The sequence below is a fragment of the Ctenopharyngodon idella genome, chromosome 4 (assembly GCF_019924925.1).
Source record: "Ctenopharyngodon idella isolate HZGC_01 chromosome 4, HZGC01, whole genome shotgun sequence".
Lineage (NCBI taxonomy): Eukaryota > Metazoa > Chordata > Actinopteri > Cypriniformes > Xenocyprididae > Ctenopharyngodon > Ctenopharyngodon idella.
Window position 1 is genome coordinate 16,811,191 of NC_067223.1, and position 16,523 is coordinate 16,827,713.

At 38.8% G+C, this 16,523-nt stretch overlaps 1 protein-coding gene across 1 annotated transcript in view; it reads right to left on the reverse strand.

Moving 5' to 3' along the window:
- Window positions 1-16,523, reverse strand: part of pthlha (parathyroid hormone-like hormone a) — a 53,071-nt gene that overhangs the window by 2,183 nt on the left and 34,365 nt on the right. Inside the window, 4 exon segments of the mRNA XM_051892138.1 lie at window positions 426-746; window positions 748-969; window positions 7,023-7,146; window positions 8,025-8,095. Coding sequence (XP_051748098.1) covers window positions 449-746; window positions 748-969; window positions 7,023-7,135 — 633 coding nt within the window. The 5' untranslated portion in view covers window positions 7,136-7,146; window positions 8,025-8,095 and the 3' untranslated portion in view covers window positions 426-448.

Here is a 16,523-nt window from a genome sequence, read left to right on the forward strand (position 1 = left end):
ATCGTAATTACGATGTTCAAATAACTTCTGCAATGTGACTTTTTCTGTATAAAATTCAAGTTTTGTTGTTATAAATGTTTTTAGGTTAATTCAACAGTATTAAATAATATTTTTGACTTTCGAAAACCAATTTAGATGTTAGAATTTTTAGGTTACCATGTTTTTTTTCAGTGTATGGTATTTTGTACATGCAACTTTATTGTAAATGAATTCATTTTAACAAATTTACCAGCTGCATCCATTACATCTGACATATTTTCTCACTGACACACCACCAACTCAGAAACTAAAGGCTTTAAAAAATCACAATTGTCCTATTCGTAATTACGATTTCTGGTTTCAACTCAAATATCCGACATGAACACACCATTAGCATTGTATTTTAAATGATGAGTATCTTGTAGCAGACAACTGAAATAACGTACCGTTGTCAAAGACTGACAGTGTTTTAGTGCAGCGCCACCTGCTGGCCCACATACGGCCGCCACTCCAGGTGGAAGCCGCTGCCGAACTCTTCCAGCGGTGATCGGCCCAGTGAACGGGCCCTCCTCTTCCTCTTTTCTCCCTCCCTCCTCTTCCCTGCACGTCCTTTCTTCTTCCGCTTGCCGATGGCCTTCATCGTGCTCTCTTTGTATGTTTGCGACTTGTTGGTTTCCTGCGGGAGGTTGGTACCCTCCTCGTCCTCCAGACGGAAACTGACTGGCAGATTCTTGGTGCCCCCGGCGGGTTTCGGATGGGCTGTGCCCTGTTCCTATGGAGACGCCCATGCCCATCGGCATGGCGACAGTGAAGCCCCCTCCCCCTCCTCCGCTGCTGCCGATACCAATGCCGCCTCTCGGCTGCTGAGCCTCGCGGATCTCAGCCGTGTGAACATTATGCAGCAGTTCCTGCAGCCACATGCGTCTCTTAAATTCCTGCAGCGTCCGGCCCTTATCATGCATCAGCTGAGCGTGTGTCACTGAACGCTTCCTGGTAAAGAGAAGACAGACAGAGAATTAGCATTGGTCGCAACTCAAAAACACTGTTTCATTCAAATAAATACTTTTCTTTTCGGCTGATGTCAAGTTTTATTTTTAATTTGCAATGCCCACTTTTTCACAATCTAATCAATTCCCAATAATATATGCAGTTTTACTCAGAAGTATCACAATGGTTTCAAAAATTTTCTTACACAGTATTTTTGTCGTGTTCTAAACATTCTTAAATCAAGACACATTTACTGGAGAAGCAAAATGACTGAAGACATTGTGCTCCTCAAACCATTCCTGAACCATTTTTGCTTTGTGGCAGGAGCATTATCCTGCTGAAAGAGGCCACAGCCACCAGGGAATGCTGTTTCCATGAAAGGGTGTACATGGTCTGCAACAATGCTTAGGTAGGTGGTACGTGTCAAAGTAACATCCACATTTCCCAGCAGAACATTGCCCAAAGCATCACACTGCCTCCGCCGGCTTGCCTTCTTCCCATAGTGCATCCTGGTGTCATGTGTTCCCCAGGTAAGAGACGCACACGCACCCGGCCATCCACGTGATGTAAAAGAAAACGTGATTCATCAGACCAGGACACCTTCTTCCATTGCTCCGTGGTCCAGTTCTGATGCTCACGTGTCCACTGTTGGCTCTTTCGGCGGTGGACAGGGGTCAGCATGGGCACCCTGACCGATCTGTGTCTATGCAGCTCCATACGCAACAAACTGATGCACTGTGTATTCTGACACCTTTCTATCAGAACCAGCATTAACTTCTGGAGCAATTTGATCTACAGTAGCTCGTCTGTTGGATCGAACCACACAGGCCAGCCATCAATGATCCTTGATAATCAGTGTTATTCACTTCACCTGCCAGTGGTCATAATGTTATGCCTGATCGGTGTAATCAAGTCTTACTATCTTAAGTAAGTAAACAAGTAAAACAAGACAAAGAAGATCACAATAATAAAAAGTCAAGCTTGCAGTAAATTCAATGTTCACAGTACATGTGTTTGCTGCGTTTGACCCCGTGACCTCTGCATTACTAACGTGTGTAAATCACAGTTTCTCAGGCCTCCCGGATCCATCTGAGTGTCTCTTCTAGAATTCATTCGGCTTCCCACGCACATGTTTAAATGTTTCTAATTGCTGCAATCCCATTACCTCTACATGTACACACACACACACACACACAATCTGACATGGTGCCTTTAACCATAATCCACTGGGCTGATCAGTGGGCGTTTGTACTGTCGCCCTTGTTCAATGTGTTTTTAGTTAAATCCAGGGGGTTTGAGAAGGTCTGGCCCACATCCAACACCTCGCTGGTGCTGTATTCACCCGTCCGGGCCTCCGCTTCCAGATCCTGCATCTAACCCAAACAAACCACCAGGAGTGCTGAAGTGAAGCACACTGGCTCTTTAACCGTTTTCTGACACAGTCATCAACGTGGATTTTAAACATAGTACATCAAAACTGTCACGGGCTGAAAGTGGCAAAAGCCAATAATCACAGGCTTTAGCTGATGCTTAAACACTCACTGCAATAATTCTAATTAATGGTGCCATTGTGTCTCGGCTTAAATCATTTGGAGGTCTGAGCGCGGTCGTTCCTGACAGCCAGCAGCCGTACGGCTCTCTGCTACCGTGTGCACTTTTGGATGCTCGGCTCAGTCCAAATGTCTTGAAACAATTACACATATCTCATAGCCAGTGCTGCGCTCCAGCCAAAGTAAAGCATAATTCAGTGCTGTTTCAAAATATCCACTCGTTCAACCTGGAGAGACCAGCGGTGAGAGGCGCTCAGGTTAAAACGCACCACAAGGGGGCACCAGAGGGCATGAATCAAACCAGGACACGGTAACACACCCCACAGTCCCTGAAGAAAGTATATTCCTTCCGTGTTATAAGGCACTAAATTTCCATGCATCTCCGGGCAGAAATCGACCTCCACCACCTACAACTAACTAAAACTCATTGATTCTGCTTCTGCTTTAACAGGTAAATGATGCTGCATTCTTGAACTTCTGGAGCGTCTGAATACTCCGGCGTACAAACGGCCCTTTTTTTCCAGGCTGGTTAAAACGATCCGTGAGATAATTCCTTGCCAGGCGTGGAACGATGAGTTTTCCTTTCTTTGGAAAGTGGCTTTATTCCTCTCCGGTGGCTCCTAAATAATGCTGCGCCTCCTGGCAGCTTGTGTTCTCCTCTCCTCTGTCACCTCTTATTATTTTCTTAATGTACTCGGACAGATTTATGAGCGAGGAATGTCCTGAGAGAGCAAACCTTTTCCATAAAAGCCCAAAGCCAGTTTCTGTGCGTCCTCAGACAATAATGAAGCATCAGAAGTGAAGCCCACGCTCCACCTACTCAGGTGTTTATGTTTCCTTCCCTGTGCTGCAGACAGATCTATGATATTTACTGAATATTTCAGCTGGTAAAAAAAAACTAATAAAAGGGTAAATTAAATTCATGACCAGGTGGAAAAAAGGTCACGTTTGGTACTTCTCACGGAAAACTGACCACAACCTGACCAATGAAACTATCTATCTATCTACCTATCTGTCTATCAATCAATCAATCTATCGTCCATCCATCCATCCGTCTATCCATCCGTCCGTCCATCCATCCATCCATTCATCCATCCATCCATCCATCCATTGATTCATCAATCCATCCATCTATCTATCGATTCATCAATCAATCTATCGATTCATCAATCAATCAATCAATCAATCTATCTATCGAATCATTTATCCATCCATCCATCCATCAATCCATCGATTCATCAATCAATCAATCTATGTATCTATATATCTAAGTATCTATCTATGTATCTATCTATAGAATCATCCATCCATCCATCGATCTATCTATTGAATCATCTATCCATCCATCCATCCATCCATCCATCGATTCATCAATCAATCAATCAATCTATGTATTTATATATCTATATATCTATCGAATCATCATCTATCACCTATCTATCTATCGATCTACATATCTATCTATCAATCAATGTATCTATCCGTCCATCCATCCATCCGTCTATCTATCCATCCGTCCGTCCATCCATCCATCCATCTATCTATCTATTGATTCATCAATCCATCTATCTATCTATCGATTCATCAATCAATCTATCGATTCATCAATCTATCTATCTATCAAATCATTTATCCATCCATCCATCCATCCATCAATCCATCGATTCATCAATCAATCGATCTATGTATCTATATATCTAAGTATCTATCTATGTATCTATCTATCGAATCATCCATCCATCCATCCATCGATTCATCAATCAATCAATCAATCAATCTATGTATTTATATATCTATCTATCGAATCATCAATCCATCTATCTATCTATCCATCCATCCATCCATCCAGCTAAAGGTGAATTATGGGAGGTTTATGTAAGAATCTATGACCATGTGCTTTTTTCATCCTGTAAAAATAATTTCAAGATTTCATGAATGTAAAAAGTCCTCTGTTTCTGCTTTTACACTTTTTAGTTCACTTTAAACACTACACGAGGAGCACTAAAGAGGGAGGGAGAGAAAACTCTTAGCGTGGCATCCTTCCAGCTGTTCCTTTTTAGCATACCTGAAGATAATTGCTGCTTTGTGCTGGTTTAATTAAAAAAACAGGCAGAGAGAGAAAGAGAGACCTGCTTTCACCCTTATCCGCGATGCATGCGGTTTGAAAGATCTCCGGCTCCGTGCGTTTCATCTTCGCAGGCGCAGCTGGCTCGGGTTCAAGTCAAACTCCAGTAGGAGGCATTGTCCTGGACAGCAGATGGACTTGTCAGCATTAGCTAGTTATAAACGGTGAACGCCCTTTCTGATGTGCCGTGAGATCACTGCGATAAAAGCGCTAAAGTGAACGCTGCTGAAAGAGGAACTTGTGTTGTTTGGCCACCGGCTGGATTTATGCGATACTTTGTCCTTTGAACAAAGCGCAGCTCTTCCTAGAGAGATTTAATCAGAGCAATTGGCCAAAACAAAATCAAATCGGACCAATTTAAGACCTAACCTTGTGACTCTCACTAACTAATTGACATTTACATGCTTACCCATCAGAAATGTGCCTGGAAATTGATGAATTACAGTAGCAATCACACTCTTCACCTCAGTCAAATCAAATGAATAATAGTTTCAGTGACCAATTCATCGTTTATTAACTTTGTATCACTTTTCAAGACCTCCAAAATCTCCCTAACTTTGCAAAATTGCCCAAAATACAATTATAAACCCATGATAGCTGAACGAAGACAAACAATAGACATACACTGCGTTTATATAAAGCATAAATTTAACTCTAAAAGATGCTTCTTTTTTTTTCAATCACAATTGCACTGCATTATTAAAACATTATTAACTTTCTTTCTGAATGTGCATAAAGCAAATGTTTCTAAAATAAACCCAAACACACATGTTATAATGCACACAAAACACGTCACAGTCATTGCATTAGCGTCTCAAATCACCCGAGAGGATCAAAACCAAAGTGTGTGTGTCTCTCTCCTAACACACACAAACAGATTCAGTTGCGTCTCTGGCACAAGCTGCACAACAATCAGCAGACGACGGGCGAACCATGTCTCACAAACACACTCGCTCACATCATTAAAAGCCGATATGAAGTTAGGGAGGTCCTGGCAGGCACAAGCGGATCGCAGACGGCGGGGGGAGCGCGGCTTTCCAAAGCTCATGGAAGCATGTTTTGCATTCTGGGCCCTGCTGAGGGGTTTGCAGGACATAAAAGCGCGCTTGCTCGGCTCGGCATAATATACTCCAGCGGGAGAGGCCCGTTTGACTTGGGCTGCCGCCTAACTTTGCATCAGCAATCTCTCTCTCGCTCTACGTCTCTCTCTCGTGCTTCACTATCAGAGGACGGCATCTGTCACAAAAGAATCTCTGTGCGTGCAGCAGGTGGCCCGCGGAGCGTCTGGGTGGCATCCCTAGAGCCCTGCGTCCCGCTCGCCCTCAAACCCTGAGCAAACACACAGGTGGGCGCAGACTATCAAAACACCTCCCAGCACGACCGACAAACCGGAGCGTTTTCCAGTGCATTACAGCCAAACACCACACACACAACAATCACCAGATTTACACATTTTATGAAGAGAACATCCATGTGCAATGCAGTGAAATTGGTTGTTTATTTTTGTTTGGCATGAAAAGATCATCTGGTTTATAGATATGTATCGGATCCCTCTTTCAACATTATTTTTACCTGTTTTTTCATCCGCCAGGTGAAAATCATAAGTCTGATCACACACCTGGAGCTGGATTGAACTGAATCAACATTGAACTGAATTACAACACTATTGTTTTCTGTAGAAGTGATTTACAGCTGAAACCGAATTCGCCTCACAATTGATGAACTTTACACTACTGAACAGAACTGAATCAATATTGAGTTGAATAACGACACTATTGCTTTCTGTAGAAGTGCTTTAGAGCTGAAATCGAATCTGTTTCACAACGAATGAATTTTACATTATTGAACAGAACTGAAACAACATTGAACTGAATTGCTTTCTGTAGAGCTGCTTTACAGCTGAAGTCGAATTCGTTTCATAATTGATGAACTTTTCATTATTGAAAAGAATTGAATTAACATTAATCTAAATTGAGTTGAATAATGACACTATTGTTTTCTGTAGAACTGATTTACAGCTGAAATCAAATTTGTTTCACAAGTGATGAACTTTACATTATTGTATCAACATTGAATTGAATTGAAATGAATAATAACACTATTGTCTTTTGTAGAACTGACACTGAGTTTGAAATGATTACTGTGAAGCTGCTTTGAAGCAATCTGTATTGCACTATAGAAATAAAGGAGACTTGACTTCTCTTCAACAAGACACGTCCACTGCACAGATGCAGTTTCATTCTCAAGTTTAATACTGAAATTTAGGAGTTTGTTCAAATCACTAACTCTAAGAGCAACAGTAATATTTATGCTTGGTGATTACGTCCAAAAGAAGTGCCCAAAAATCACTGATGTACAGTAAAACACCCAAAGACACTTACATTCGGCTGCTGAGGGCATCGACGGGCCTGCCGTGGTGCGGAACAGGAGAACACAGTAAGAACAGAGCAAAGAACCACTGCTGCAGAACCCTTCTAGAACACAACATCCTCATCCTCAGCGGACCTGAGCAAACACACACATCACATTCATCAAGATCATGTGAATGATTCATGTTCTGTTCACTCTACGCCTCTCCAAAGTTTCATTTTGATACTCGTTCTTGTGAATATGTTCAATCATACAGTGCAGTTAAGTCTTTAAATGACTAAATATGCAAAGAACCCCAAAGAAGTGAACAGTTCTTAAAAGACCCATTTTTTTCTTAGTGTGAAGAACATTCTAATAATCACTATAAAGAATCTTTTGTGCAGTGGAAAAGTTCCATGCATTGCAAAAAGTTTCTTTCTCAGTATTTTTGAATGTTCCCATGAAGAACATTTAACATCCACAGTGCAAAAAATCCTCAGTGTTTCTGTTTGTTTTCCAGCACAAATATCTAAACATTCTTAAATCAAGATACATTTACTGGAGAAGAGAAATGACTGAAAAAATTCTGCAGTTTATGCTTAAAATGATAAAATGGTAAATTAAAATGGAAAACAAGATCATTTTAAGACCTCACTGGCAGGTATTTTTCTTGTTTTATGCAAAAACTCAATTTTGATCAAATTTTTCAGTAAACAAGACTTAACATCTTCAGTCATTTTGCTTCTCCAGTAAATGTATCTTGATTTAAGAATGTTTAGATATTTGTGCTGGAATACAAGACAGAAACACTGAGGAAGAAGCACTTTTTGCACTGTGGATGTTCAATGTTCTTCATGGGAACATTGATGAACCTTTATTTATAAGAGTGCTTTTCTCCCAGCCCATGCTGAAGAAGAGTTCAGAGAGTTTTAACTTAAACCAGTTCAACATGTTGGAGAGAAAAGAGGAATTCCAGTAAGTCCACAACAAAACCTCAAAGCCCATGATGAGCAACAGGAGAGAAGCGTACTCACAGTAATGTGTGCGTCTCCGTCTCTTCTGTCCTGTAAGACAGAGCTCTGCGAGTCTCCTCAAAGTTTCCAGGCTGCGATCAAACACAAACAAACAAATCAATGAGCGCTGCGGTCGGTCCAGGTGAACGCGTCCTTCAGCATTACGTCCTTTGGTTTCTCTGAGATGATCTTGTCTAAAGTAACGGCGCGAGCCCAAAGGGAATCCAGAGGCGATCGGTGTGGGGTGAACGAGTGTGTGTTCCAGGTGGTCTGTCCTGCACTGACTGACTCCACTCTGTTATAGAGGAGTCAGATGAACCCACCAATACTGTGATGGGAAAGTTTCTAAACTGTCTGTGCAGGTTGAGAGAGAGAGAGAGAGGGAGGAGAGGTAAAACAGCGAGTGGGAGGTGACGGCTGGGGAGTCCTAACAAAGACTCTGTCCATATATAAGGAGTCAGCTTCTCTATGTTTACATGAGAGACAGATGTGGCAGCACTCCTTCAGGAGAAATTTTTCTCATATACACTCAGCAATGCCACTGAAGAAGCATTTGGGTTCCCCAAAGAACAGTTCTAAAAAGAACCATTTTTAGAACATTTTAATAATCTAAAGAACTTTTAAGAGTGTACAGCAGACACACAAATGACTCTTCTGTCATACTGTACATTCAGTGTCATTAGATCAAAGCAAGCTGCAATTATTTTTAAGTCAACATAAAAAATAGATTAAGTGCACGTTATTCTAAACAGAAGTTTGTCTTCAAAATCATCAACAAAATCTGAAACGACTTTCCTCTTCTTTATTCCAACGACCTTTCATTTAGCCACTGAAATCACCAAAGCACCAGCCCAGTTAACAAACATATGTTCTAAGAACGTTTTGCTGATGTTCCCATTAAGTTACGAAAACATTATTCCTGAGAGTTCTCTGAATGTTTTTTAAAATGTTTTTTACAAACGTTAAGGGAACATTCCATTGTATCATTCTTCAAACATCATGGGAATGTTACTTTTGAATGTTCTCTGAACGTTCTGAAACAAGTTGTAACATTTTAAAAAATGTTCCATGAATGATGTATAAATAACGTTTTTGTGCTAATGTTTTGAGAACATTATTAAAGAACAGATAACTTTGAACGAATGTTCTATTAATGTTACTGGAAGAACGTTTGTTCATAACTTTGACTGAACGTTCTGAGAACGTTCCCTGTTAGCTGGGAGTGGCTTATATAAACTACTTAGACTAGTATAAGTCAGTCATTAATTTTTGTCTTTATAACTTTAAGTCAGTTACAGAACAACATAAATTAGTTGTAAATATGTGTACCTTGAATGTGATGTATGTTGCTTCTGAATAAAAGTGTCTGCCAAATGCACAAATGTCTGCTAAATGTGCATGGTTTAATTTTAATCTGAAAAGTAAAGCCCTGTTCACACCAAGAGCAATAATGATAACAACACCAGTGCACGATATTCTGTTAATTTTAGCTTGTATTGCAGGTTTGTCGTCTGCCTATTAAATGCTCGAGCTCTTCAAAGCAGGATGGATTCTGATTGGCTGTCAATGTTTTTATCATTTATCAGCTGGGAAAAAAACATTCTAGAAGTGATTCCAGTGATATCGTTCTTCTGTGCAGTTATCGTTTGCAGAGCCCTGCACATGACATGCAAGAAAATACTAATTCATTCCCTCAATTTACTATTTCATTCCCTGTGCACGATTTAGCCTACTATTTTTTTCCTGCATGTCACATGCTGGGCTCCGTAATCGTTATAGTTGTGGTGCTACTCTTTTACATTCAGAATGATTTTTAGAGCTATATCTTTATCTTTATTGTTATAGTTATCGTCCTTGAGGTGAATGGGCATTAAGACAGATCACCTCTTGGTTAACTGCTTGTTAGCCAGACTAGCTCTTAAGACATAGTCAGACATTCAGTCATTGCATTATAAATAAAATGAATGCAATGACTACAGCTTTATTTCATAATGATAATAAAGCCAGTCAACTTTCTATAACCGTCACATTAGCCACTTTCATAACAAGTCAAAACAACTTTTCTCTCTTTCTTTAAAAACTCAAGCACACAATATCTTCAAGCTGTTGATCTGCTTTGTGCTTCTACCTTTGAAAGTAAGTCCGTTGACATTTTGTGTTAGTAGTAAGTCATGTGTGCTGTAAACCTCTTCAGGTGATGTAGTTTGACAGCGTGTGCAGGTGTGTGTGTGTGTGTGTGTTGGTGAACACTGACTGAAGGCTATTGTTGGCCTTTCGGTGCCAGATTTCAGAAACACGTAAGCTCTCGTAAGCAAAGACATTTTCCGCACTCCCTGATCTTTTGCTTTGGCCAGCCATGAGCAGTTGTCACTCAGCAGATTTCTGGAGCAGTAAGTTGTTGGGGTTTTTTGCATCGAACTTTCTATTTTTTATAAAATTTATATGTGTGACGCTGGGATATTTCGGCCTCCGGTAGCCCAGATCATCAGACACATACAAACGTTATGTTCACAAGACTTGGAATTCACAAGTCTTGTGTACTACTATGATCGTTTTTTGGTTTGTTTTGGAGCTTGACGCCCCTTTGCCCACCATAGAAGAAAAATCATACGGGTTTGCAATGACATGGGTGAGTAAATGAATGATTAACCAATTACCTTAATGGTTAAAAGAGATCTGTATGTATTAATATCACTCTAAATTAATTGCTGAACTATTTTGGTCTGTGGACACTGGCAGTTCTCAAGTGTTAATTCAAAGGTCCATCTGTCTGTCACATCTGCACTCATCCGACTTCCTCTTTCCCAGAAGGGTGACTCATTACGGCTTCTCATTTAACAAGAGTAATTGATTTTCACAGCTGTCTTTTACATTAGTGTTCGTCCCACCCACGGACTTGTGCGGAGAATTCAAGGAATTCCTCCCAGCTGATGCGTTTGGCCTTTTCTCATCTCTGTCTCCCTCGTTCTAATTCTTCAGGGTCTCGTTAATTAAATCAGACACATCCTCAGTTTGATCTCTCACTAATGAATCATAAGTTCACACAAGTGTCTATTTAAAAATAAATATTGTAACTAGGGCTGTCAAAATTAACACGTTAACACATGCAATTCATTTTTTCAGTTTAACACGTTAAAAATATTTAACGCAATTAATGCAGCATCCATTTTTCCAGATGTGTGGAAGGTCTTAAAGTGACAGCAGCCTAATAAACGTGCTGTGTCATTAATGTTCATCAAAGAACAAAAGACAAAGAGAAAATCACCCACTGCTCTTGACTGAATAACTTTTGTAGCTTTAATAAGGATTAATCTGTATTTAATTTATAATTTATGCAATGAAAACTCAAGTGTTTGATTTAATTTCTGTATATTTCCATACCTGTTAGATCAAATATGTAAAATATACTGTTTATGTCTACATTAATTTGGAGATTAAATGTGACATTAATGCAACGTAAAAATAGATTAAAAACTTTAATGTTAGGTGCGATCGCGATTAATTTTTTTAAATCGATTGACAGCATTAATTGTGACAAATCGAGTGCTGCAGTGATGACGGAATTTCAAAAACTGGAAAAAAACAACATTTTTTCACTCAAAAACTCACAATCGACACATTGAATTAAACGTGAAATTTTGAAGCGGCTCCCTCGATAAAAACCCAGTGGGATTCTCCCATTGGCTTTTGGATTATTGCTGAATAATAAGCTCTGTGACTAACAAAAGTTTATGATTCTTACACGTTTTGTTCATCATGATAATCTTCACAAATAAACAACTTAATGCCTAAATACAGTCGGCAGAAGTCAAAAGCTAAACATGGACTAACTACAACAACTTCCACGTCACCACCATTGAGCTTCAACAACTCTTTCAGTCATTATATAAAAACATTTTCCCTGAAAGTTTGAGTTGGAATAGTGTGACTATAAACTGTAAAAGTGAGTAGATGAGTTTTCCTGTTCGGCTGATGACGTTTAATGTCCACGACAAACTCTGTGGTCCCATTAAACACTTGATAACAACTGCCTTTTCAAGACAAGTAAAAATCACATTCTGCAGTCAAATATTTTTGCATAATAAGTGGAACATGTTTACTCCACAATGAAATTTGATATAACACCTCCACAAAACAATGCAGACAAGTACTTGATTTTATCCAGAAGGAAATGATAGGATGATGAAAAATGTCTAGAAGGTAAAAAGAGCAAATTTAATTTTATGCTGACTTTAAATCACTTCTCGTATTTAAAACAAAATACAAAGATGACTTTACAAAAAAGCCAGTCATAGTAATTCATGTGTTTATTTAATCTCAAATATCATATTTTTGACAGATCTTCCCACGTCATTTAGCTGAAGGCAGTGAGATTTTCTCTTTGAAGATCTGTGGAATAATTTAAAGGTCGACCTGTTTACAAAACAACAAAATGACGGTCTTGTTTCAGCATCAGTCATTGGCTGGGTGTGTCTGATTGTGTTTTAAGTCAACATGAAATCAAAACAGACTCTAATTACTTTCTTAAGACATGTTCCTGGTCTTATTGTGAATTATTCATCAGTCTACATTACATAAAAAGTGTTTGTCTTCATAATAATTATCAAAATATAATAACCTCTGAAACAACTTTTCTTGTTAGCTGATGTCATCAATCTCCTCCTTTCCATTCATTCTGCTATGACACGCCCACTTTTCACAATCCAATCAATTTCCAACACCTGAGATCAAGTCCCTCCCTAGGTTTTTTTTTTTAATCATTGACATTTACGCAGAAATACATCAGAGTACAAAAATAAAGTAGTTTCATGCTGACTTTAAATCACTACACGTTGTGTAGGTATTTCTAACGAAATAATTGGGGTTTTGATTTGCTTCAGATGTGTTCTGCAAAAAAAAAAAAAAAAAAAAAAAACATTGCTGCGCACAAATGTGTTTGTATTTACTAACGCTGGCAAATGCAACAGATTTTGACAGAACTTCTCACGTCATTTAGCTCAAGGCAGTCCGATTTTCTCTTTGAAGGAACAATATAAAGGTTCTATTTACAAAACAACTCCATTCCTGTCTGCTGTGTGCGTCTGTCACTGGCTGCCTATTATCTGTGCCTGTAATGTTGTGTACCTGATTCACACCGTTACTGCACTGCAAAATATGATGTTCCTGCTTAGTACTTTTGTCTTGTTTTCCAGTACAAATATTCTTTACTTGAGAAGCAAAATGACTTTATTCTCTATATCAGTGTCAGTGTTTCTGAACTCCCTGAAACGCCTCCATTGTAGTCTTGAGTTTTCTTCACAATATTCCTCATTTAAATAATTCATACGCAGAATAAAGGGGCGGGGCCTGGTTGACTTAGTTAGTAGTGTGTTGAAACTGGCAGTTATGGTAAGGGGCGGGGCATTTCCCAAATGACCAATCACAACACACTGCTCCAGCAGACCAATCAGAGCACACTGTGTTTTTCAGAAGGAGGGGCTTCATAGAAACAGGAACTAAACAGAGCGTTACTGACAGACTGGGAAGAGAGGAGCTGAACAATGGAGAATATGAGGAAAACATTCAATCTAGTAGAGCCTAAAAACAACATTTAGAGTTTGTAAAAGGACATAATAGGTCCTCTTTATTTTAAGATTGTAGATATTTGTAATGGAAAACAAGACAAAAATACTGAGGAAGAACATAATTTTTTTGCATGCAGGCTTCCCCGTCCCAACAGTTCCAACTAATGATAAAGGGTGATGTATGGGCCTGTCGCATTTTATAGGCTCCTTCAAGTTTACATGCTGATGTAGTTAAAGTTCCACTTCAGTCACACAGGTCCTGTCTACCTGTTTCAGCTCCTGTGGTCCACCGACACACACACACACACACACACACACACACTTATATAAGGGTTTCGTGTTGAGTTGGAAAAAAAGACCTCATTCGGGGGCACTCTGTAGAGTATACTTTACCTGCATATAAACAGGTGAAAAAAGTCTTTCCTGGCAGAAGGCGTGAAGTGGGGACAGCGCCAGGAAAGCTGTTTTAGATTCATCCAAAATTACTGGCTTTTGGCAGAGAGAGGCATACATACACAAAACAAATGTTCGCTTTTAATCTTACTGCTTTTTTCCTCCGTCTCTCTCTCTCTCTCTCTCACGTCGTGTAATCTCTCTCTTCATCCAAGGACGTTTTATTAGGCCGACTGTATCAGATTCAATATGGGAAGGGCGACTTAATTAAACGAGCAGCGACGATTCACATTTACAGTTAATTCTGAATTAGATTTTACAGAATGTTTAAGCCAACATAAAATCAAAATTGACCCCATTTACTATATTAATGCATGTTCCTGATCTTATTATGAATATTTAATTGCTGCATGTGCGCCGCTGCGTCCTATCAGTCACATTATAATGAACGGTTCGGACAGATCCATCAAACTAAGGGTTAAAGGCTCATGTGTTGGTGCATGAAGGGTTAAACCAGAAAATATCCCCCTGTTGTTCCTCGTCCCAGATTTAAGTCACATTCGGCAGCGTCTTGGCTGCTTTTGTGTCTTTTCTGTGGACTTCTCTCAGTTCTCTCCAGGAGTCATAAAGTATTATATCACACCATTTACTTTACGATTCAGAACAGAACGTCAAACTGAAAAACCTTTTTGTCACATTAATGGATCTATTTTTCATTCAGTAATTATAAGCAGAGTTTGTTTCTTGAGATTATAATGAATTGATAGTCATTATATAAGCTGGAGAGATGCTGCTCTGATACTTTACTGAAGATACTTGATATCTGAATATGAATGACCAGTCCTGATGATAGTACAGTGAGTCTGAAGCGTAAATAAAGCTTTAAATACACACCGTCTACACAGAAGTCTATGATTGACTTCTAGAAAGTCTTCACATATCTAATCAGCAACTCCAGACTCCCAAAAATGTGTGCTTTATATACATATATATATGCATTGAGCCCTGCTATATTAATTTATTATATTGGGTTCAAGTTTTTAAGTTATGTTTATGTTATTAAGACTGTTTTAAGTTCACTGAAATTAACAGTTGTTAAATTTTGTATTATTTTTAAAATGATGGCTTCAATTATACTGTAATACAGTAAACAGCTATAATTACTCATTTCATCCCCAGAAATTAAAAAAAAAAAATTGATTCATCCAGATTAATTACAGAAAATGTGAAATTAATTATTTTGACAATTGACAGCACTAATGTATGTATACAATTTTTTGAAAAATATAGAAATGGAAATAAAGAAATGGGAATACAGAAAATTATATTGCTCAGAGTCTTTCATAGTTCAGGAGACTTAATGGAGTTCTGAGTTATATAGATATTTTGATATAGATATACATAGAAATAGATATATTGATATTGAGGAAGAGCACAGATTTGACTTTCGATGGCAAATCATTGTATACCTGAGTGAAGTGTAAGACACTGTTGAGATCTCTTGTGAAACACTAGAGGAGACACATCTGAGAATTAGGAGAATGAATAAGAGGACTTGTTCTCCATTTAATCTCATGAGAAACATCTGAAATATTAAAGCGGATCTTTTAAGAGTTCACAGAGTTCATGTACAAATGAACCTATGACTTCATTTTCAGCTGAACTTCTTCATCAAGATCCAATCTGATCTGCTCTCAGATAGTGAGGATCAATGTAGGACTGATTTACTGTCATCTCTATCGCAACCCAACTCAAACACACAACAACAAGATATTTTCTGAGCTGTAGACACACACACACACACACACACACACACACACACACACCAGAGCTGAACTTCATTAGGATCCACACGTGCTTCATCAGAAATCTGGGTTTCTGTGAGAGCCTGTGGAAATACTCACATAAGAGATCTCTTTAATACTTTAACAATGAGATTCCACAGAGAGCAATATGAGACTTTTGCTTGAGTCTCCGGTTTCTCCTGAGAAAAGACCCTCAACTCCAGAGTTACAGAAGAAATCTCAACAACATCTCAAACTGTGCTCAGATTTACCATGGAAAGTCAGAGATCTCAATCTGAACTCCAACATTTCTCATTAAACACCACACAGAGGGAAGGATCCACGTCTTTAAGTTCATATAGAAAGGCTGATTTTGAATTATCCAAATAAAAACCTTTTTTAATGCATATTTTTTCATTTAGCAAATTTATATAAAGAGTCTGAAGCATAAAAGAAGCTAAATCAGTCTAAACCTGCAGTAAATACACTGTCTAAAGTCAGAAATCTCAAACTTTTTTCAGTATAAACTCTACACAGAGTGAATGGTTCACATTTTAAAGCTCTAAACTCTTACTATAGACTCATTTGTGTGGGTTTTTATTTCTTCTAACAAAATAAATCAATGGAGGCAAAGCAGAGTCCAAACTGCCATGCAAAAAATGGAAATGTGGAGTTTATTAAGGAGTTACTGCTGTCTGATGTGATCCTAAAATGACTGTAAGTTTATCTGAAGTCTAAAACTGCAGTCAATATGAACTCACACATTTCTCATTAAACTC